This window comes from Paramacrobiotus metropolitanus, unplaced genomic scaffold (assembly GCF_019649055.1).
Source record: "Paramacrobiotus metropolitanus isolate TYO unplaced genomic scaffold, Prichtersi_v1.0 Parri_scaffold0000148, whole genome shotgun sequence".
In the NCBI taxonomy this organism is placed as follows: domain Eukaryota; kingdom Metazoa; phylum Tardigrada; class Eutardigrada; order Parachela; family Macrobiotidae; genus Paramacrobiotus; species Paramacrobiotus metropolitanus.
This window is the reverse complement of record NW_026570368.1, coordinates 137701-159894: the sequence shown is the minus strand read 5'-3', so window position 1 is coordinate 159894 and position 22194 is coordinate 137701. Positions and strand designations below refer to the sequence as shown.

The following is a 22194-nucleotide window of genomic DNA, read 5'->3' as shown; positions in this document are numbered from 1 at the left end:
ATTTATGCACATGTAGCGCGCATGTAAGTACTTCTATCTATAATCTATATGCACTTTGGTAATTACAATTCATAATAAAATTTAAATAGTGTTATACCAAATACATGGTGGACAAAATGAATAGTGGACAAAATGAATGGTGGACAAAACGAATGGTGGACAAAATAATAGGATGCCATCTGAATTGACATATGAATGGGATATAAAAGTGTGCAGTTGATTGTCGGATGTCTTGCGTTTCCGCATAGCTCGCAGTATACAACACTGCTCACTACGCAGGATCTTGTCCGTCTGGATCACTGCCCTGAGCTCATCCCGAGTCCCACATAATAGCATGAAGGATTCGCAGCAGAGAAAATGAAATTCAGATCACATGTGACATGACGCACCAGATCTGGCGCACCGTCAGTCGCTGCAACCTGCACAGCAATTTGTCTCACTTTGTCACGCATCACGACAGTGTTAGTTGCTACCGCCACTGGGCCGGCCACTACATTGATTGGCCGCGGCCGCCAACTGCAAACTTTGCAGTGGCCAGTGGCAAAACGCGTTTGAACATGTTCTCAGTCCACCACAGTTGAATGTGAAAATCGCAGTGTTGAATTATCCTCATACCATACGTGCCAGATCACCGCATTTTCCTTCAGATTCCGCTGTTTTTGCACACTGCACACTACTGTGACACTAGTGTACAGCCAGCAGCATCGTATCGACTATCGAGTGAGTCGTACTGTACTCATCGTGCTATCACCTATCGTCAGCGCACAGTCTGCCACGGCCCAGACTGAACTGGCAGCCCCGGTCCACAAAGCCCGGCAGGAAATCGACGCAGCACAGATGGCCGGCGGCGGGGAAGGGGAGGACATGCTGCGTGTACGCCAGACCGTCCGTGCGGGCGAAGAAGCTCTGTCCATCATCCAGCCGGGGCAGGCGTGCCACGAACAGGCTGCTTTCCACGAAGATGCGCTCCTCCGGCTGTGTACCATCCAGACACACCACCAGAATCTCTCCCCATAGCGCCACGACGCTGGCAGGACGGAATACTGCACACTGCTGTTGTCTCGCATGTTTTGCTACATTTTCAGCGGGTTAACCGTCTCCGTTACTTCACAGCACCATGAACGCAACACCACGCTTCATCTACGAGATGCCATCGGCTGCTGGGGAAACCAGCTACGACAACACGGTGCTGGTGCAGCGCGACGGTGGCCATTGGTTCCTGGGCGACGTGCACGACGTCCGCGGTCCGGATTTGCTCGTTGACTTCCACGCCAGTACCCTGGCGGCCGAGTGGATAGCACTGGATACATTCCAGCCGCGTCTGGCCGCATCACTCCCGCTACCATTCTCTGCAGCCGTACGTCCATACCGTCGTGCAGGTGGCGCTGCGGGACTGCCCGGGTGGGCCGCTGGGCGAGCGTCTGGTCGGTGAGCCGCCTTATCGGCGGGTGCATGGTGGTGCGACGCCGTTCTACACCCTTCCCGCCTTCCCGGGACTCGTTGCGGGGGTGGAGGAGCTGGAGATTTCTCAAGGAGTCGACGTTGCGGTGCGCGTGCATATTCCCGCGGGAACGACACGTCTGTCTGCAGCTGTCGCTGACGTTCGTCTGTCTGCAGCTGGATAATGCGGCCGCCGGGCGCCGGATGTTCTGGAATGAGGAGGCGCTCCAGACGGCCTGCGACGCGTATCTCCGCAAGCATTCAGTGGATGCCATCGACGCCTTACCACGACAGCTGGAATACGGTCAGTTACTGCGTGGTCTGATTTGAAGGTAATTATGTATTGCAACCTGTTAGAGAAATATAATCAGTTGTGGGGTATTTATTTATTTGGCACTACATAGCCCCGTTCTCATAACGACCGTTTAGTGTTATACAAAATCGTGGGTCGCGCATTAAGTGCTCTCGAAGTACCAGCAGTAGTTCCTCTAGCAACCGCCAGAGTATATCCTTCTCCAAACTAAATAAACTTGATAAACGCAGTAGAACGATATTATCAGTTCTAACCATAAAGCCTGTAAGTTTTGTGTGTTTTATATCTTTGATGCGCACATACAAAGATTTTTTTCTCTTATGAAGATGTGTAGCACAACCATTTTGGCTGAGTAGTAAACGGCGTCCCGCAGAGGGATTTTGGACTCTAGTTCCCTGCTGGACTTCCGGACTGCAGTTACTGACGTCACAATAAGTAAATAAATTCCGCAAAAAAATTAAAACTAAAAATATACTTTGTGTTAATAATTTACAAACATATTACCATAGTTACTGATTAAATCGTTAATTGTTGACTGTATTTAAATATTTACTCCTAGTTTTCTATAGTGTAAGGAATCCCTTGACCATTTACTGTACTGTATTATTATTTGATTTATGTACGGGGATGGTATAAAGAAGGTGAAAGCATTTAATAACTAAAGCAGTTTAGACGAATAAAACGATTACGTTATTCAGAATTGTTATATAGTTTTTAAGCACAACAGCAAAATGACAACCAGTAAGTAATAGCTTGTTAGTCATCGTCCGAGGTGCTCATTTCCGAATCGCTTTCTCCCACGTCATCCACGCGCGGGTCATCACGGACTTCCGGATGGTCACCTGACAAAATGAAATAAAACCACAATATTTTAGGAAAATGAATACAAATAGATAAGCTGATCATACCATGCAGCGCGTTCTTAGCCAGGTTCATGGCAATATCCAGTTTGTTCAAAGCAGCGGTGACATCACGTCCGTTCTCAGACTGGGTCAGGTATCGGTCAGCGATGAGAGTGCTAACAGTGGACATTTCTTGGACAATGGGAAGAAACGCTTCCTGGGCTAAAAGAAACTGTGAAATAAAACTTAATACAAGCTAAAATACCTACACTTACCAATGGTCATCTTCTCAATGTTTAGCTTTGATTTGAGATGTTCAAAGCCGTTTATCAGGGAGAGGCAGTGTTCCTTAATTCTGTCGTTATACATTGATACAGTGTTTGACAGCTCAGTCAGTTGTTTCCACAAGGATTTGTACGCCTTGGTTCTGGCCTTAAGCTCACTTTCCGACAGCTGAGCGGTAGGCACAAGTTCACTGGTCGTTCCAATGTGAGTTCGTGAATTTTTCTCTAGCAGTTTCGTTTCGTCTTGTTTCTTTTTGTTGTCAGCAATGATGCGTGTAATTTTCTGCGAGTTATGTGGTGGGTAATTTGATATTTCATCGATCCAGTAGCCCTCATCAGGCGATGGCATACTGTCTGGCGGACAGGAAGCCAAAAGAGTTGCAATGCTTTCCATGTGATACTTTTCCATTGCTTGTGCAACGTCCAACAGCTTCTTCAGTATTACAATAATAGCAGTGAACATTGCTTTCTGATGGTGGTGAATGTACGCGAGGTCGAGAGCGCTCTTCTGGAACTTGCGCACCAGTTTACCCTGTAAGTAAATGCAATTGATAATTAGGTTACTGCATAAAAACATTTCTTACCGTCTTAGTGCGCCACTCGTCGGACTGGATGTTCAAGTATTTAGTGGTGTCCACCGCCAGCCTGTTTCTATACTTGATGTTGTAGACATTGCTATGGCTGGCAAAATCCACAAAATATTGTGGCAGTTTCGTAGCGGGTTTTTTGGAATCCCTAAAAAAGAAGCAGACGTTAATACATACTGCCATTTCTTTTCAACTTTTACTTAGGACTTAAAACTGACAACTACAACAGTGGGTGAAACTTACAGAATTATTATGATTAAATAACGAATACATAATCGCTGCGCTTGCCAACTGCTTACGTTATTGTACATGTTCATTTAAACAGAATTACTCATAATTGTGCAACACTTCGTTTTGTTTTGTTAGGGTATCATTTGGAGCATTTATCGTTTACGTGCGTTTGTTGTTTAGCACGTAAACGACAATTGCTCCAAAAAATTCAACCCTTGTTTTTCGGATAATTAACGGGGCAGAGAGTAGTCTTAAGTTAAAATTTGCGGTCAAATTTTTTCGTTTAATTCAAAGGTTATTTTTGGGAACATCTATCCTTTGCACGCATTTGTTGTCAGCGCGCAAACGACAGCTGCTCCATAAAATACAGTCCTGTTCTTCCGGCTAATTAGGGTATCTGGAATCGGCCAGTAGAAAGTAATAACAAGTAAAAATTAGCCGTCACAGCTTTATCTACTCGGTTGCCTAGAAAATAAATGTCTTTCTACGACAAACGGAGAAGAATCAGCAGTGAAGGTAATCACACAGCAAACATCGCACTGACATTTATGACTTGACTTGGTTAATTTCACATGTGTTTATATAAGCGCTCTCACACGCAAAATAGTTTACCGAGAAAGATAATGTTGTGAAACAAATTGCTGTGCAGGAAAATGCATGCACAGTATTTTGTTAATATAAACAGTTATAATCAGATGCGTTCACGCAGTTCAAAAAAATACGTGCAAGCATTGTAACCAAACTCCTGGATTTATTGTAATGCTCAATCATGAACAGCCGGACGCTTCCAACGACTCCGGTAAGTGAGACAGATGTGAATTAAGTAACACTGCAAGTCACCCGCACCTTAAATTATAGGATACGCTACGGATTCGGACAGTTCCTTCAGCTCCTATGAAACAGAAGAAGAAATTGGTAACTTTGTAAAAATCCTGGAAAAAAAACAATATTCCATATATGTATCATTTTCAGACGATTGCGATTGTACCGCGGAGCAACGCGGTGTCAATGGAGAGTGTCGAATCACCAGCTAAGGAAAATGGAAAAGAAATCCAAAAAGCAACTCGAGCAAAATCTATTTGAGAAGTTGGCAAAGTTCCTGATAAACTTCCTCAATGTGTTCGAATTTTTTTAAACCAAGTATATTACATTTTCCACTATTAAAGACTATGCATGTGGCTTTTTTCATCTTTATTGTCATGCCGGGAAAAATCTCTGGCTCGTAATATTTGTCACCAGTCGAATGTCCAATATTTTCAAGGTTTTGTCGTCGCAGCTGACATGAAGCAATAATATTAACGACCTTATAATTTGTTATTCGTGCTCCTTTGTAACCCGTAGCAATAAGCTTTCGCAAAAAGTATTTTGCACAGTTTCGTGACTCGCGTAGTGTGCGTCCACCATTAACAGTAATTTTTCCGTTGCGATATAATTGGCAGTGGAATTTTTTCGGATATAATACGCGCCACAAAAGACAAGAGAATTTTTTAGGATCGTATTCTGTGATAAGGTCTCTGTTCAAATTAAGCTGCTGCAAGTCGATTTGCACATTCAAGTGCGCAGTTGCGACGATATTAGTTATTTGCGCCATGTATCCAGAAGTTGGTTATGATCTCAGGTTCCAATGGCCTTTCGGAGCAATAATATGTGGGCCAACAATGAGTGGTAAAACACAATATGTTCTTAAAATGCTGAAAGGAAATGCAATGGACGTCGTCCCAACCAGAATAGTGGTAGCATACAGTCAATGGCAAAACTCGTACGAAGAAATTAAAAAGATTTTTCCACAAACAGAATTTGTTAAAGGATTAAAGGACGATTTACTAGATTCGGAGTTTTTTTCTAAAGCAGAAAATAATCTGCTGATTATAGATGATCTAGCGGGCGAAATGGCAAGCAGTGAGTTAGCCACAAAGCTATTTACGCAAGGAATACATCACAGAAATTTGTCAGCAATTTATATCACACAGAATTTATTCAAGCAAGGTAAAGCAAGTCGGGATATTGCCTTAAATACTCAATATATTGTGTTGTTTAAAAATGTTCGCGACAACAACCAACTGGATTATTTATCACGACAAACAGGATTTAAGCATCTAAAAAAAGCGTATAAAAAGATTACTGCTACTCCATTTGAACCTTTGATTTTGGATTTAAAACCAAATTGTCCCGATTATTTGCGTGTCAGATCTCATGTTGTGCAAGAAAACAAAACGGACTTACAAACAGCAAGAATTTACACCGACCCGAATTTCTGTGCAGTGCCGTCAGCATGACCAAACATTTGAAAGAATTTGCTTCTTTTTTACTGTTTCTCTCGTCGCTCAACCCCAAAGATCGCAGAGCTGTCGCGAATCATTGTAACAAAAAGCATATTAAAGGACTGGAAGAGTGCTGCTTGAATATCGTAAAAAATACCGTAAATTTATCACCAGAAAGTACGCGAATTTGCAGACGCTGGAAAAAGCCGATACGATTATTAGCTCTTCGACGGTATCCCACAAAAGCTAAAAAAGCGCTATTAACACAAAAAGGTGGTTTTCTGGGTGCAGTGCTGCCAGTTTTAGCAAGCGTTCTGGCCGGAGCGCTAAATTCCTAATTTAAGGTCATGGAAGTACATTATATTGTACCTGAGCGGGATATCAAGAAGCGAGCCGCCGAGCTGACAGTTTTACAGGCTCCACCTGAAGCGAACAACATTTTATCGCTTGGCGATTTGACATCAAAAATCCTTTCAAGTCAAAATTTAAGTGAATGGCAGAAAGCACAATTACTTAGTAAAAATTTAGAACGGTTCATGGCATTAAAGCCCAGAGCACTTCAAGAAGGTAATCCCTTGGATAGTCTGTCTGTAAGTGTAAACGACGCCACAACTCCGACTCCATCAATCTTAACCACACCGTTAACCGAACCCAAGAAAGCAAAAAGAAAAGAGTTCGCGCCACAACAGCATCGTCAAAATCACGCAGAAAAATCAAGAAAAAACCCTGACTGATATTGATTCGGATGATTCGGATGAATATGATCTCCCAGTGTTTTCATTACCGTCAAATGAAAAAGGGAAACGTGGTAAACGCGTACTGGAACAAACGCTAAACGAAACAAAAATATCGCCCGATAATAAATTCCAAGCTGTAAGCGCGGAAGAAGAGGTACCACGCCGGCGTGGCGAGCGGGTACGAGAGCAGACAAAGTTTTTTATAAAAGGGCAAGGTATTAAAGGCCGCTGGCTAAAGGTTCTTTAAAATGTCGGGTTGTGTGCCGGTAAATCTAAATTTTGGACAAGGGATGAAATTGAATTGTGTTTCTTCTTGCTGTTCTGATGACAGTGACGAAAATAAAATAGAAGATTCGTCTAAAGCTGGTGATAAAGCCAACGAGGTACCTAAAATTACTCAGCCTGTTTCCGATGGACCAGCACTATCTCAATCCTAGTGCACTGAGCAGCCTAGGGGGGCTCGAGCGGTTTCACAAGAACCTTCCAGAAAATGTTTCCAAGGAAAAAGCCAAAAATATTCTTGAAGGGATCGATGCCTACACTTTACATAAGCCTGTCAACCGAAAATTCCGCAGGAATCCGGTGGTCGTCCTAAATAAAAATAGCCAGCTCCAGGTAGATTTGATGGATATGCAAAAGTTCAAAAAGTGGAACAAAAATTATGGCTACGTGTTAGTTGCTATTGATTGTTTTTCTAAAAAAATAGAATGCGAGCTAATTAAGTGTAAAGATGGTTTATCAACGGCAAAAGCACTGGAAAAAATACTAGAACGCCTGGGTCCATTCGACAAAATACAGGCTGATAAAGGCCGTGAATTTTTCAATAAAAATGTGAGGGATTTACTCAAACGGAAAGAAATTATGCTATTCAGTTCGGAAAACGATGACATAAAATGTTCGATGGCGGAGCGCGTTATTCGAACGCTGCGTGAGCGCATATGGCGCTTATTTACTAGTCGAAAATCTCCAAAATATTACGATCGGCTACAAAATATTGTAAAGACATATAATCACACTCCTCACACTTCACATGGCTTTTGTCCTGCGGATGTAACTGAAGAAAATTCCCTGCTTGTGTTTAATCGATTATACGAGAAAACAGACCATAAAAAAAAGAAACCAGTATTTAAGGTGAAAGATGTCGTCAGAATTGCAAAAAAAAAGCAGGACTTTGAAAAGGGTTTTGAAACAAACTTTCAGGAGGAGCTTTTTCGAATAGCAAAGGTAATACCACATACACCGGAGCCAGTGTATCAGCTCGAGGATGAAAAAGAGGAACCAATAGTAGGAAAATTTTATGCAAGGGAGCTAACGCGGATTAGAAAATGAATAGCTTGCAATATCAACAGCCATTTTACATCACATTGCCGAGTGATGCTTGCACAGATATTTACTCGAATAACACTGCATCCAGTTGGAAAACCAAATTATGCAAAACAATTTCATTGTCTGGAAAATGGGAAGTTGCAATTGTCGAACTCTATTACCCAAATTCCATGTACAATCTCCCTACAGACCAGACCATGGATTGTTTGCAGGTTTACGATATTGTATCAAATTCGGATGCTAAAACAGGGTTGGAAAAGTTCCTATTTGAGAAAAAGCGCATTACTTTACACGCCGGTAATTATACCAACGAACAAATCATTGCAACAATTTCTTCGCAAATTCCGAAGCTCCTCTTGGCAAAAGGACAAGAATCCAAAAAGAGGAGAGCCTTTTCAATTGAATTACTAGCTAACAATCAAAAAGTGCAAATTGCAATTAATGCCAATACCGTTATTCTGGCTATTAACAATGAACTGCTGAAACGCATATTGGGGTGTCAGCATCGACAACTGTTTGCGTATTCTGATCCTGCAAATATTGTTGACCTTGCGCAAAATTTTGACGGTTTAAATCAGCTGGAGGAATTTTTCAAGGAAAAGAAAGCTCGACAACAAACAGTTGCGAAAGCAAATACAGTTTCAACGCCCCAACCGCCACCGCCGCCTGCGCAAACACCAGCGCCAAAGCCAGCAGCAACAGCTATATCTGCGAAAAAAACAGAATTACCGTCATCAAAAAATACCGAAGGAACCGGTTCAAAACAAAATACGTCCGTTTCAGAAAGCGTTCAACAACCGGAACGAAAAAAGTCAAAGCCGGCACCGATAATTATCCAAAATTTTTTGTTTACTGCCCAGGAAGCTATAAACGCCATGATCGGTAACCAATCTTTATATATTTATTGCGATGTTGCAGATTTTACTTTGCTTGGTGACACGTATGCGCAAGTTTTAAGAGCAGTGCCTATTAAGGCAACGGAGGCTTTCAAAATTATCACGGAACGTTTTGAAATGCCTCATTATGTTCCACTTTTACGACCCATTTTCGACAATATCGAAGTAACAATTGCCACTGATCTCGGAGACAACGCTAAATTCGCAACAGGAAAATCGATGGTGAAGCTCCATTTCCGACCGGCAAGATACTGAAAATGGGATATAAAGCTTTTTCGCCTGATCCAGGATTATTTGATGATTTACTGGGTCATACACAGCTGGGGAGCGGATTTGTTCGATATCGTGGAAGCTATCAAAACGGTGGAGGTTTTGGTAGTTTTCTGCGTGCAGTATTTTCCAAGGTTGCTCGTTTTGTTGCACCAGTTGTAAGGGCGGCAGCGCCGCAGGCACAAGCCGCATTAGCAGCTGCTACGCCTCACTTAAAAGAAGCAGCTAGTACAGCGGTACATGAAGCTGCAAAATCTGTGGGCAACAAAATCGCCCAAGTTCTCGCACCAACTCAACAAACATCTAGCGGCGGTAAAAAAGGAAGAAAAGGGGTATTAAAGAAGCCACCGAAGCGGAAACGCACTACCAAAATTCGCCGTGTCCCACCATTTGATCTTCCTGATTATATTTAGAAATGACTTCCATAATCGAAGGGTCAGAACCTGCCATTGCTGCAGAATCGCACATTTTTTGCCATACCGCCTTCGTTTGCGGACCGATTCCGGACAGAAGAAGAAAGAATCGGCCCCACAGCCGCCATTCCGGAAAATATTCCGGCGGGTGGTGACATAAACTTTTATATAGCTCCTTCATCAAACGCCATGGTTTCTTTACCGGACTTAAGCATAGAATTAGAAGTAGCATTGAAAAAAAGGATTGCTGATGGTAGTTGGGAGCGAATCAAAGCGACGGATACCTGTGCTCCTGTAAATAATTTGATTCACTCAATGTTTCAATCAGTTCAAGTTTCGGTTGCTAACCGATTGGTCAGCGACTGCGCAATCTATTATCCATACAGAGCAATGTTTGAGTGCTTGCTAAATTACACAAAGGAGGCGATGAATACACAGCTAACATCCTGTGGCTTTTACTTGGATGTCGCTGGAAGTTTTGAAGATTCTGTTAACAACTCAGCCGAACAGTCTCGACTCAGGCTTTTCGCAAAACATGAATACATTCCTTTAAGCGGGAAATTGTTTTCGGATATTTTCATGCAAGACAAGCCTTTGATAACTGGAGTTCCGTTACAAATACGCTTTGTTTTACATAAACCCGAATTCTATCTTCGTGATTTTGCGAATCCGGCGCAGGACGAATTTAAATTGTTCATACGCAATCCAAGAATTTTTGTTCGCCGTTATGTTGGTAAGCAGTAGAAAAAATTTGAAAATTTCTGCATAAAAAATCTAATGTATTGCTATTACAGGGGTTCCAGAATACATGAATGCTATAAGCAAGCGGTTATTAACCACAACAGCAAAATATCCTATAGAACGTGTTCTGATGCGCCCGATCGAATTACCTGCCAACATACAAAGCACTGTTTTTAATAACATACACATTGGTCAAGTCCCCAAGGTGCTTTTTGTGGCTTTTGTCGCAGCGGATGCATTTAACGGCACGAAAAAGACAAATCCATTCAATTTTCAACACTTTAATTTGTCTCAAATCAGCGTCGAAGTTGATGGACAGTCTTTTCCTAATCGGCCGTACGAGCCGGATTATGCAAACGGTAATTATTTGGAGTGCTATGATGGTCTGCTAGAAACTTTAGGACGGCGTAACAGTCCTTTTGGCGCCTTGCCTTTTAATCGCGACGAGTATGCAAACGGATTTTGTATTTACGGCTTTGATTTGACGCCAGGGGGGACCGGACTCGGCCCTCTAAGTCTAATCCGTCAGGGTAATTTAGGCATCCGAGTAGTCTTCAACCAACCGCTCAAGCAGCCCACGATCATGGTCACGTTTCTTACGTTTGACGCGGTAATAGAAATTAACAACTTCCGTCAGCTAATTTGTGACTTTACCAATTAACTAAAATGGATAATCGAACAATAACAAAGCTACTTTGCCAAAATCCAAAAACTGAGAGGATATTTCGAGGAGTTTATGCCCGGGATACACTTCCCGAACTGTCCAATGTTTTACCTGCCGCCTACATCGTCAACACGGACAAATCCAGTGGTTCTGGTGAACACTGGCTAGCATTCTATCAGAGCGAGCCGTCGTCCATCGAGTTTTTTGACTCGTACGGACGATCTGTGGAGTATTTTGACGAGATCAGAGAATGGTTAACTGATTTACATGTTGTTTATCAAATGGAACGTATACAACAAACGTTTTCGACAGTCTGCGGTCAATTTTGCATTTTTTTATTTATAAGCGCGCCAGCGAGAATCATATAAAGACATTATTCATTATTTCACAAAAAATTACGCAAACAATGATGCAATGGTTTGTCAATGGGTAAACAATCACTTTAACATGAACACAGCAATGTATGCAGAACTTGAATAAAATAAAAAAGCAGCAGATTTTTTTGGGTTTTACATTTCACATTTTATGTCCCTGAGGTAGAAGTAGAAGCAATCAGCACTGTTTTTTTTCGCGTTTTACATTTCAAATTTTTATGGTAACACAGTCATGCTTTACCGTAACACAAAGCGCAAACGTTTCCGTCGTCTTAGACACTACCGTCTTCACCACCGTTGCCGCTGTTCCCTTCCTGGGCCTGGTTGACTTCGATAGGTAGTTTCATCTTCCCGTCTCCAATCTCCGTAATCTTCAGCTTTTCCATGGCAATACGCTTGACAGACTCCCACAGGGTATCCTTGTGCTGGTCCAAAAACTGTTTGGCGTTAAAACCCAAAATGTCGTCAAATCCGGTAAGTTGGCCCCAAGGACGCAGTAACAACATCATGCCAATAAGACGTTTGCCATTTCCAAGCTCGGTAATGATGTCGTTCATCATTTCTTCCGTTAGATTCAGTGTGCCCAATCCCCATTCACAGGCATGACTGGCTTCACGAACAGTCGGTTGTGTAAACAACGTTACCATTTCCCCGCAACGTGCACAGTTCTCGTGCAGACGGTCAAGCCACATACCATACATGGTGAACGGCAGGCCAGCCAGCAGGCTTGAGAAATCCGCTGCCGTTGGTTCGTTGTGAATCACCAGCGAGCCACGTGCTTTCAGCAAAGCATTGATGTCCTTGAACATTGACAGGTCTTGGATGGTGGTACGAAGCGATTCAAACGACTTTATCCCAAAAGAAACACCATTCTTGGTGGCCTGCATGTCGCCGTTGCCTCTCTTGCAGAACTGGCGGATATTGGCCAGCGCTACACTGTCATAGCTTGACCACACAAAGTAGACGTCGTTTCCGAGGTGAAACAGGGTGGACAGGTTACCGCTGGTTAGCTGTGGGTCCCGGATTAAAGTCGTAATGTTGTTGTAGATGAGTCCAACGAGGCGCATGAACTGGTCATTGGTGAGAAAAATGTGTTTCTCTCCCAGCGTCCATTTCGCAGCTGGTCCAGGAGGATTGGCAGTCGTAAAGTCGCCAATAATGAACTCCAAGGCCTGGGTGTCACTGTTGATGCGGGTGCAGATGAACTTGTCGTACCCGAACTTCATGGTGGGGAATCCTTCATAGTGGAAAGCGATCTTTCCGCTCGCAAACTTGCGCTTTGCTTCCCCAACAAGATCCGTTTTATCGGGTACGAAACCGCGTTTGGCAGGAGGTAGACCAGTCATGGTATATCAGAAGAAAAGGTAGACTAACTAAAAGTGTCAGGAAGAATAATGAAAACGAGTTGGAATTAGAAGCCTGTATTTATATTAATCAAATACTCTAAACACCCTGACCACAAAATCCGGTTCAGCAAATTGTTGCTCAGCATTTTGCTGTTCACACTGAGCTTTATAAAACCGTAGAGTATAGAGCACACACGCACGTACGCACGGCTACACGCTAACCGAACAATGGACGGTTTTGCAAGTGCTTTTGGCCCTCGTGGGGATCCGCGCTATCCAGCCGAAAGTGTTGAGAATCGCATTGAAACATTTCGTGGTTGTGGGGGTAAAATTACACTGGAAGTGGCGAAAGAGTACGCCGAACTGGGCTGGTACTGCACGGGGATCCAGCACCAGATCCGTTGCGTTTACTGCTGTGAGATTGAGGGAACATGTCTAACGGGCATCTATCGCACACCGTGCAAGAATCCATGCTTTGGCAAAGCGGTTAAAGATAACTTCCCACAGATGTGGGTGGAATGCAACGGGGTGCGGATGGATTACGATCAGGACAACATTGAGTACAACCATTCACCCCCAAACAATCCCGACTGCGCAAAGTATAACACCATGTATGCGCGGGCGTTTTCCTTTGACGATAGACCGTGGCCCGAAGACAAAAAACACTTGGTGTACAAACTGGCCGAAGCTGGATTCTACAACTGCGGTGAGCTTCACAACAAAGCATTTTTTTGGCTATCAGATCGACACAAAAAAAACAACGGTTACGATTACTGGTCGAACAGTTAAACCAGGCGAAGGGGGGTGGGGGGGCCCCGTTGCTCGCTGCCGACACATTTGGCTAATGTGTCGGACGGGGTAAACAACGTCGACCGGAGCGCTTCGCGCTTCCGGTCGCCCGTTGTTTACAGGACAATGGGTTTTTTATTATTATGCAGGTCTTGCTGTGCCGGGTGTTTCGGTATGCCCGGATGCTGTACGCTGTTTTTACTGCTATGTTTTCATTTCTGGATTGCCGCTGGATCTGGAACCATGGATTGAACATGCCCGCCAATCACCAGCCTGTGCATATCTGATGAACGTGAAAGGCAAACGGTTCATCAACGATGTTATACGAGCTTGCAAGTCCCCTGTTACCGACATTGGAATACAAGGTGTGTTTGATCTGTTTGTCACTTTTACTTTTTGTGTAGTTTGTTTTTTAATAATAATATTATGTAGGTATGACTGTTTTGGAAAACAAAGCACGGCTCGTTGGCTTCAGTCAAGACCAAATTGATGCCGCTAAAGCTAAAAAGAAGGGTCGTTTCTATTTTTGGGAGGAACTGGAAGAAGCGGTGGAGTTCCATAACGCCGATTTCCTGGAACAAAAGCATTTTTTGCACTATGCCACCGAAGTACCCGTCGGAGACGATGCCCGCACCGTTGAGCAGTTGAAATGTAAAATCTGTCTGTCGCGGTATGCCAACACGCTGATCAGTCCGTGTAAACATCTGGTCATGTGCGGACAGTGCGCCAAAGCGACCCTAGACCGTGGAAGCCTCTGCCCGTACTGTCGTCAGCCTGTTGAAGCCGTCACGTCACTTTATTTTACTTGATGCATTTTGCTGTTCTGGAAAATTGTGTGTGACAAAATGTTGCACTGCAAAATGTTGCAGTTGCATTCTGCTGATACTATATAACTGCAATACGTTTATTCTGCTTCCTTTTTTCTCTACTTGCTTTCATTTGTTGTGGATTCTTTAAACGTAATGGATAATGGATGACCTTAATGCTTTTGATGGCGAGGCTCTTTGGGATAAAGTTTTAGGTGACTTGGAAATTCAGCTGCAGGACTATAATGTTCTTACCACTCCGGCAACAAGTGCTTTGGGTATAATTAAACGCGAAAACTTTTTGTACAGCTGTTGAAATGTCAATTTATTGTAGTAACGCAACAACAACAACAACAACAACAGCCAGAACTACACTTTCAATCAAGCCCGTGGTCTCCACCACCCATTCAGCCGATTTTTAAAGGTTTAGTTATTTTTATCATCTCGTTCACTGAATTTTTGGAGCTGAGCATTTCTTTAATTTATAGATGAAGCAACTGGTGCGGAAATCCGCCACCACGGTATCTACACTAATTTTATTTCTCTGCCAGCAGCAGCAGCAACATATGCCTCAAGTTTCATTTTCATATTGCAGTGGGTGACCAGATATTCCGTTTAACACCATTATATGGCCGCCTGGAAGACTTGAAAAGCGAGTCTGATGCTTTGTTTGTTTTTGCAACTTTTTTTCAAAATATAGTGATGTTGCAGGCATTGATCCAGTGCAAGGATATATAGCGCGTTACGAATACTACAAGCAGCGCCATCTCTACATTATTCTGTCGCCACATAACACTACAGCTCTCCCTGGTGACCAACAACTTCCCGATCCATTACCTATCTCAGATCAATTGCCGTTCGTTTCACCGCTTTCCGTTCCGTTCTCTGGTGCCACTACATCTCCAACTGCTGAAGTTGCTGAACCCAGTACATCTGCACTTCCATCATCGTCAAAAAGTAAGTTTCTTATCCTGATCCTAAACTCTTTTTTGAATATTTTCTTCTGTAGATACTGTTACTGCAGCGCCAGCGGATTCTGGGGACCAGTATCTCGTGCCATCTGCCAAACGTATCAGATTAGCAAACGCTGAATCCGTGGACTGGCTCTACCAGACCTTTACTGATAAACGGGACGATAGGACCTTCCGAAGTTATTCACAGTACCGCGATGCGTATAGCATCTTTGTTAGAAAAGGATCCAATAATCCTTTCATGGCTTTCTACCGGTTGCATAAAAAATCCAACGTACAGTTCGTTATTGCCCGCCATAAAAATACACGGTGCAATGAACTGGTTGTCGGAATGGATATTCTGGAAAAGATTATAGAATGGACCAATACGCCTGCTTTTGCAAAATACCGCCAAAAAACAGTCTCCGCCTCCACCGCCAATGCGCATCCGGAAACCCTATCGTGGTGCATTATCGACACCACGTCCAATACCCAAGCAGCTTTTGTTCATGAAAACCGTACTACGACTGCCTCCGATGACTCAGCCATGTCTGTACGTATCAGATCTGGCGATACCATAAAAAATTGTGTTGATATAAAGTCAGATGAGTTAGAATTTGTAAAGCAGTGTCAGGAACACTTTTCTGTCATTAAGAACCAGTTGCTGTGACCTTTCTGCTTGCGAAAATGCCTCGCATAGTTGCTGATGCTGCTGCTGATTTAATTGATTCTGATAATGATAACGATACTAATGCTGTTAATGATGACGATGTTACCGAAGACCCGCTTCATATAAAGAACTTTTTTGTGTTGAAACCGATAAATGATTTTTACAACCGCCGTTATCAGATGACGTGTAAAAGATTTGCTTGCAAAGTTCATCAGCTCAATCATATTCCTTTTGCTGAGATTCCCGATGTCATAACAGCCATTTTGAACGAAATCTTAAATGAAATCCTTACTGACATCCCAGATCACGAACGGGTAAGAATCAAGTTGCATAGCCGTCACCTCTCGTACCCTATTCACACACCTTTCATTCGTCGTGATCAGTTAACCGTTGCGCGATTGATGAAAGAAGTTTCCCGCGTACTCAATTCAAACCAAGAATTTGTACTGGATGATTCTTTTGAGCTGGAAATTCACCATTCCAACCTTCCCGCTGGATCCTGTCGATACGATGTTCCTTTATTATTGCGCAAAAAGCTGGAGACCATGAGGAGCGTAATACCTGTGCGTAATTCAGACAACCTCTGTCTGGCTCGTGCGCTTGTTATAGCTAAGGCCCTCGCAGATGATAATATACCGCTGTACAGATGCTTGTATCGCACCAAAGGACTCTGTACGGCTTCCGACAGAACGCTGCAGACAAAAATGGCAAACGAACTCATTGCTAGCGCAGGACTAGAACTTCGACAATATACTTTGGAAGACGTTCAACAGTTTCAAATGGCCTTACCGGACTACCAAATCCTGATAACGAGCGTCGACCACCTCAATACGATTGTCTATGCCGGCGAATATGCCGAAAAAAAGATTCGTCTGCTACATCATAATAACCATTTTGATGTCTTGAAAAGCCTGCCGGCTTGGTTCAAAACATCATACTGGTGCGACCGTTGCAGTCGCGGATACGATCATAAAAATCGCCATCGATGCCAATACCGTTGCAAACAATGCCTGCGATTCGAATGTAATCCTGGAGAAGATAGAATATACTGTTCGGACTGCTGCCGAACATTTAACGGTGAAGAGTGTTTCAATCATCACCGCGCTGCTGGCTCGGGAGAAAACGGGATTACGGTATGTCAAACGCTATTTGTCTGTTCATCTTGCCAATCATTTGTCTCCAGAGCTTTTCGTACCACGGACCACGTGTGCGGTGAGATTTTTTGCACGGTGTGCAAAGAACACGTAACAAATGACCATGTTTGCTACATTGAGCCCGAAGTCCTGACGGACCAGGATCTCGAAAAGCACGAACAGGCCCAGTTTCTCTATTTCGATTTTGAGACTTACCCGTGTCCGGAAACGGGCAATTTTATTCCGAACCTGGCCGTTATCCAAAACGACAACGGCCAGGAATGGATTTTTCCTGCCGACTCGTCCGATATCGGCCGGGATATAACAACAGAATTTTGCGAGTTTTTGTTTTCCGGATCATTTAAAAACTTTTATGTCTTGGCCCACAACCTTCGGGCGTTCGACGGTTTTTTTGTTCTGAAATGGTTATTAAAAAATGGGATAGTTCCAAAGCTCATAATGAACGGCTCAAAAATTATGCAACTGGATGTACCTGAATTTGGCATAAAATTTCGTGATACTTTAAATTACAATCCCCAATCGCTCGACGCTTGGGCTCAAGCGTTTGGAGCGACAGAGCAAAAGGGTAAATTCCCTCATCCGGTCAATCGCCCAGAAAATTTTGGCAAAATTATTCCCTATCCTAAAAGGGAGGATTTCAACTATAGCTTGATGAATAACAAAGAAAGAAAAGACTTTATCAAAGGATTTTATCGAAAAGATCGGAGAAAAAAGAAAGGGAAGTACAATGTCAACGAGGAGCTCGTCAAATACTGCAAACAGGATGTTAACACTCTACGCGTCTGCTCTCAAGAATTCCGAAAGTTGTTCATGGGTATTTCAGGCGGGCTTTGCCCATTTACTTCCGCGCTAACAATTGCGGGTATATGCCATTTTTTCTGGCGCGCACGGATATTGGAAAAAAACCTTATTGCTATTGTAAAAAACCCTAGTCAGCGCATGCAATCAGTCAAATGTGGTAAATGGTTGTGCTACATTGAAATGACGGAAGGCAAAGCACTTGCAAGGGAAAAGAAGATTGGAAAATTTTACGTGGACGGCTATGACGAAGAAGCGGAAATTATTTACGAATTCTATGGCGACTTCTGGCACGGCAATCCCGCAACCACGAAACGCACATTTGTAAATCCTCATCTCAAGCAAACGATGGAGGATTTGCATGCGGCAACCGTCCAACGGGAAATTGCCCTTGAGCAAATGGGATACTCTGTTATTAAAATTTGGGAAAGCGAGTACGATCAGAAATTGGTAGACGATGAGGATTTTCGTGAAACAATAAAAGATATTCATGTTCACGCACCTCTTCAACCCCGCGATGCTCTATATGGCGGCCGGACCAACGGGACACGGTTGCATTATAAATGCGAGCCCGGAGAACAAATACGGTACAACTAGTTAAGTAAAGATTATAATTTCAATTTTAATGGGAGGTGTTTTTTTAGGTTTGCCGATGTCATTTCGGAATATCCCTTTGTGAATTCGCGGAAAAGATATCCAGTTGGCCCACACGTGCGAATTACTGCGGACTTTGATCCAAACTTGGAAAATTATTTTGGACTATTTTACCTGACCATTCTACCGCCCAAAAGTCTATGGTTACCTGTTCTACCTTATCGTACCGAAAAATTAACTTTTCCGCTATGCCGGCTATGTGCTGAAACGCAGCAAAATTCTAGCTGTCAGCACACAGACGCCGAAAGATCACTTACGGGCGTCTGGTGCTCTGTGGAAATCATTAAGGCACTATCCTTGGGATATACGGTGGTAAAAGTCTACGAAATTTGGCATTTTCCGAGTTCTCGCGAAGGTTTATTTAAAGAGTACATCCAGCATTTCTTGAAATTAAAAACGGAAGCCAGCGGTTGGCCCTCTAATGTTAAAACAGAAGAAGAGAAAAGCAGTATATGGAAGAATTTTTACTTCGAGAAGGTGCATCTATTGACGCCGAGAAAGTGGAAAAAAACCTGGGGCTTCGCGCCCTTGCAAAGTTATTTTTAAACAAGTATGTCTTCTGTTTCATTAGGTATACATTAGCTGAAATTGCTTAACGTTTCTATTCTCTTTGTAGTTTTTGGGGCCGACTCGGGATGCGCGAGGATAGATTGTCTACACAGTTCATTTCCGAGCCCAAAGATTTTTACGAACTTTTATTAAATGATGCGTTGGAAATTCACAATATCGAATTCTTCAGTGACACCGTTATTCAAGTTGCGTACAAGTCCAAGGAAGACTTTATTCCAGTTAACCCAAAGACTAATGTTATCCTTGCGGCGTAAGTGTAAATTAAATATAATAAATATGTTCTTTTTAAAAATATTTATTGGTTGGATGATTTAGGTTCACGACGGCCCATGCCCGCCTTCACTTATACAATTATATGTCTCAAGTTGGACGTAACCTGATATATTTTGATACTGATTCCTTAATGTGGATTCATCGGCAAGGAGATCCTGAAGTTCCATTGGGAAACTACATGGGGGACTTGACAAACGAATTAAATGATGGTGAATTCATCACAGAGGTCACCGTCTGCGCTCCTAAATCTTATGCTTATGTGACGAACAAAGGAAAGCATGTCTGCAAAGTTAAAGGTTTTACACTCAATCGAACTATCAAGAAAACACTTAATTTAAATACTTTCACTTCACTCTGGACGACCCCTGGACCTCAAGTGTACCCCTTACGGTATTCTTCCGTGATACGGCGTAATAAACGGACCCTTGAAATTGATGCTGTGGACCAGGTAAAGCGCTTTAAGCTTACCTATGATAAACGAAGGATACTGCCGGACTTGACGACGCTCCCGTTCGGGTACGTCGACGAAAATAACGTTCCTGTTTGATTTTTATCAAGCTCTTGCTGCTGCTGCTGTTGTTGTTGCTGTATTGTCGCTATTGCGATAGGCAGAATAATATCGCCTACTAGAATTATTATCACCAGGATAATTATACAAGCCGCAGCAAGCGCTGTGAGAGCTGGCTTGTGTTTTCTTTGCTGCTCCATTTTTGCAAATAACTCTGGCACGACATCACTGGCGGTTCTGCTGACTGATGACTTAAATAGTATCGATGTCTTTGAACTATTGAATAATTTTGATTTTACTGTATTTTTATTTTGCTTACACTTAAAATAAAATAAAGATAAACAGATGCAAGACTTGGTTGATTTGGTTGTACAGCAGATTGAATATTATTCAGTAGCAGTATATACGTGATAAATTTTGAAAACCGAAATTGATTATCATGAAAAGTAAAAATTATGCTATAGAAAAATGTTTTTGCTTCACTGAATATTTTTACGAAATCAGCTTACTCTGTTGGTCCCATTTTCCGCTTTGACCTTTGCTCCTGCTCAGCCATATAGACTTGCGTTGTGATGCTAGCACAGTCGTAATGTCAGCCTGCAAATGGTTACACTGATATTTACAGCAGATATAACTGATCAATTGCTATAATACATTAAAATTATAATAAATTATTCAAATAGTTGACAAACGATTATTTAAGGTGAATTTTACTTTGGCGCTTGATATAGCCGCAGTCCGTTGTAATTGTGGTAAATTATCTGCAATTAAGACAGTTTAATGATACTAAAAATAAAATGCGGTAAACTAAAGGTATAGCATTAATTCGGATGTAACAATATTAATATTATGCTAGGAACACAGAATAATTTGGTTCCGAATATTAAATTGTACCGTCGTAGACGTTCACGCAATGCTGTGTGTGTGGTCAGATGGTGTTCCTAATAGTATCGCTATCCCGCATGTAATAACCTGTAAATAATTAATTTCAGTCATTAATTGCATTCGGACTCATAAAGTACCTATAATATAATGTTCAATAATAATTAACAAGTCTTATAGTATGAAACAGAGAGCAAAAAGATTAAAAAGTTGATTTTTAGGCAGAAAGAAAAATTTCGTCTAGATCAGTGTTGAAAATTTTCCGATAGAGCCAGGGCAAACTTTACAAGTCCCGAAACTGTTTACTGGATTACAAAATCCTAATTCTGCACAAGTACAACAAAACAGAAAGTATTTAGTGTAAGCCTTCGGAGTATTAGGTAAAAAAAGTTAATTAGTACATAGCAATTAGACAAGGAACTTACGGTGGAGTTCGTGCGGAAAAAATGTGCGTAGTGCCACCAGGAACTTTTTCTGGCCACAGACGTACACGCACACACGCTAAACAGACGCCTAAAAGGAAGAAACGATATCACAATGGAACGGCCAGCTAGATCACAAACATCACCATTATACTTCATTCACAAGCATATACAACTCATATTTGTACGTACCTGTTAAATTTTCTAACGTTTAAGCGTAAAATTATAGATATTGTATTTTAGGGAGAATCGCAATCGAAAACGTATGCATTCCAATGCGATTGTTCAACAGAAAGTGATGGAACATCACGTTCCATCGTGTTGACAGTTAAAGATTTTTCTAACCTCATAAGTCTGTGCTAGTGAGAATGAATTCAGTCAGTCATCTCCAGTCTACAATTTCAAGATTTCCAACAACATGGCCAGCCAGCAAAGCAACGAGATTTCATCCACCATTCCGGAGGACAGCGATCTTCCAGAAGAAATCCGCAGATTGAATCTGGATGCGGACACCATCGCGTTTTTGCGTCGTAGCGCTCAGCAGGCAAATTGTAAGTCGTGTTTATAAATTTTCTTAGCTTTTAGGTAATTTAATTATTTTTTAGTGCCTTTGGCATTTTTTGCCTCTAAAATTACGCCCCAGATGCATGAAGAAATGAAACAGGCGGCCAAATGGAAGGCCGACTTGGACGACGATCTTTACCATAAAAAGCAGTTTTGACAATATCCAGTGTTTTTGGCCTAGCCAAATTAAACTAGATATATGAAATAGGATGGCGAAGTAATTTTTAGTAATTTGTTACTTGTAAACTGTATACTTGGTGATTCTGTGGCAATTCTTTTAATACGAAGGTAACTAACTAAATAAAATTCTCAGACGATAATCGTGCGCAGTGTGGCTTTGTAAGGCATAAAGGTAACGGTACAAACAGGGGCGTTATAGGTAACAGTACAACCAAGGGCAGCGCAGCGAGGGGGGGGTGAGGGGGGGTG

At 42.4% G+C, this 22194-nt stretch overlaps 1 protein-coding gene and 2 long non-coding RNA genes across 3 annotated transcripts; 2 read left to right on the top strand and 1 right to left on the bottom strand.

Annotated features, from left to right (window-relative positions):
- Nucleotides 1–2432: 2432 nt before the first annotated feature.
- LOC129599559 (uncharacterized) lies at nucleotides 2433–22061 on the bottom strand. Its single transcript, XM_055497848.1, has 8 exons — nucleotides 21547–22061; nucleotides 21205–21292; nucleotides 20792–20869; nucleotides 20407–20494; nucleotides 3464–3614; nucleotides 2871–3411; nucleotides 2662–2817; nucleotides 2433–2595 (listed from the first exon to the last, which is right to left on the bottom strand). The coding sequence occupies exons 4-8, from the start codon at nucleotides 20451–20453 to the stop codon at nucleotides 2510–2512; spliced, it is 981 nt and encodes a 326-aa protein (XP_055353823.1). The 5' UTR covers nucleotides 20454–20494; nucleotides 20792–20869; nucleotides 21205–21292; nucleotides 21547–22061; the 3' UTR covers nucleotides 2433–2509.
- LOC129599561 (uncharacterized) lies at nucleotides 3784–4799 on the top strand. The gene is made up of 3 exons (XR_008691921.1): nucleotides 3784–4496; nucleotides 4556–4612; nucleotides 4670–4799. It is a non-coding gene; the product is annotated as an uncharacterized LOC129599561 (long non-coding RNA).
- Nucleotides 21323–22161, top strand: LOC129599560 (uncharacterized). The gene is made up of 3 exons (XR_008691920.1): nucleotides 21323–21385; nucleotides 21445–21752; nucleotides 21807–22161. It is a non-coding gene; the product is annotated as an uncharacterized LOC129599560 (long non-coding RNA).
- The last annotated feature ends 33 nt before the right edge of the window (nucleotides 22162–22194 follow it).

Coding starts and splice junctions, on each gene's coding strand:
- LOC129599559 (XM_055497848.1), bottom strand. CDS start 20,453: ATGGCTGAGCAGGAGCAAAGGTCAAAGCGGAAAATGGGACCAACAGA. Junction 2,818..2,870: donor CATTGAGAAGATGACCATTG/GTAAGTGTAGGT, acceptor AGTTTCTTTTAG/CCCAGGAAGCGTTTCTTCCC. Junction 2,596..2,661: donor GGCTAAGAACGCGCTGCATG/GTATGATCAGCT, acceptor TCATTTTGTCAG/GTGACCATCCGGAAGTCCGT.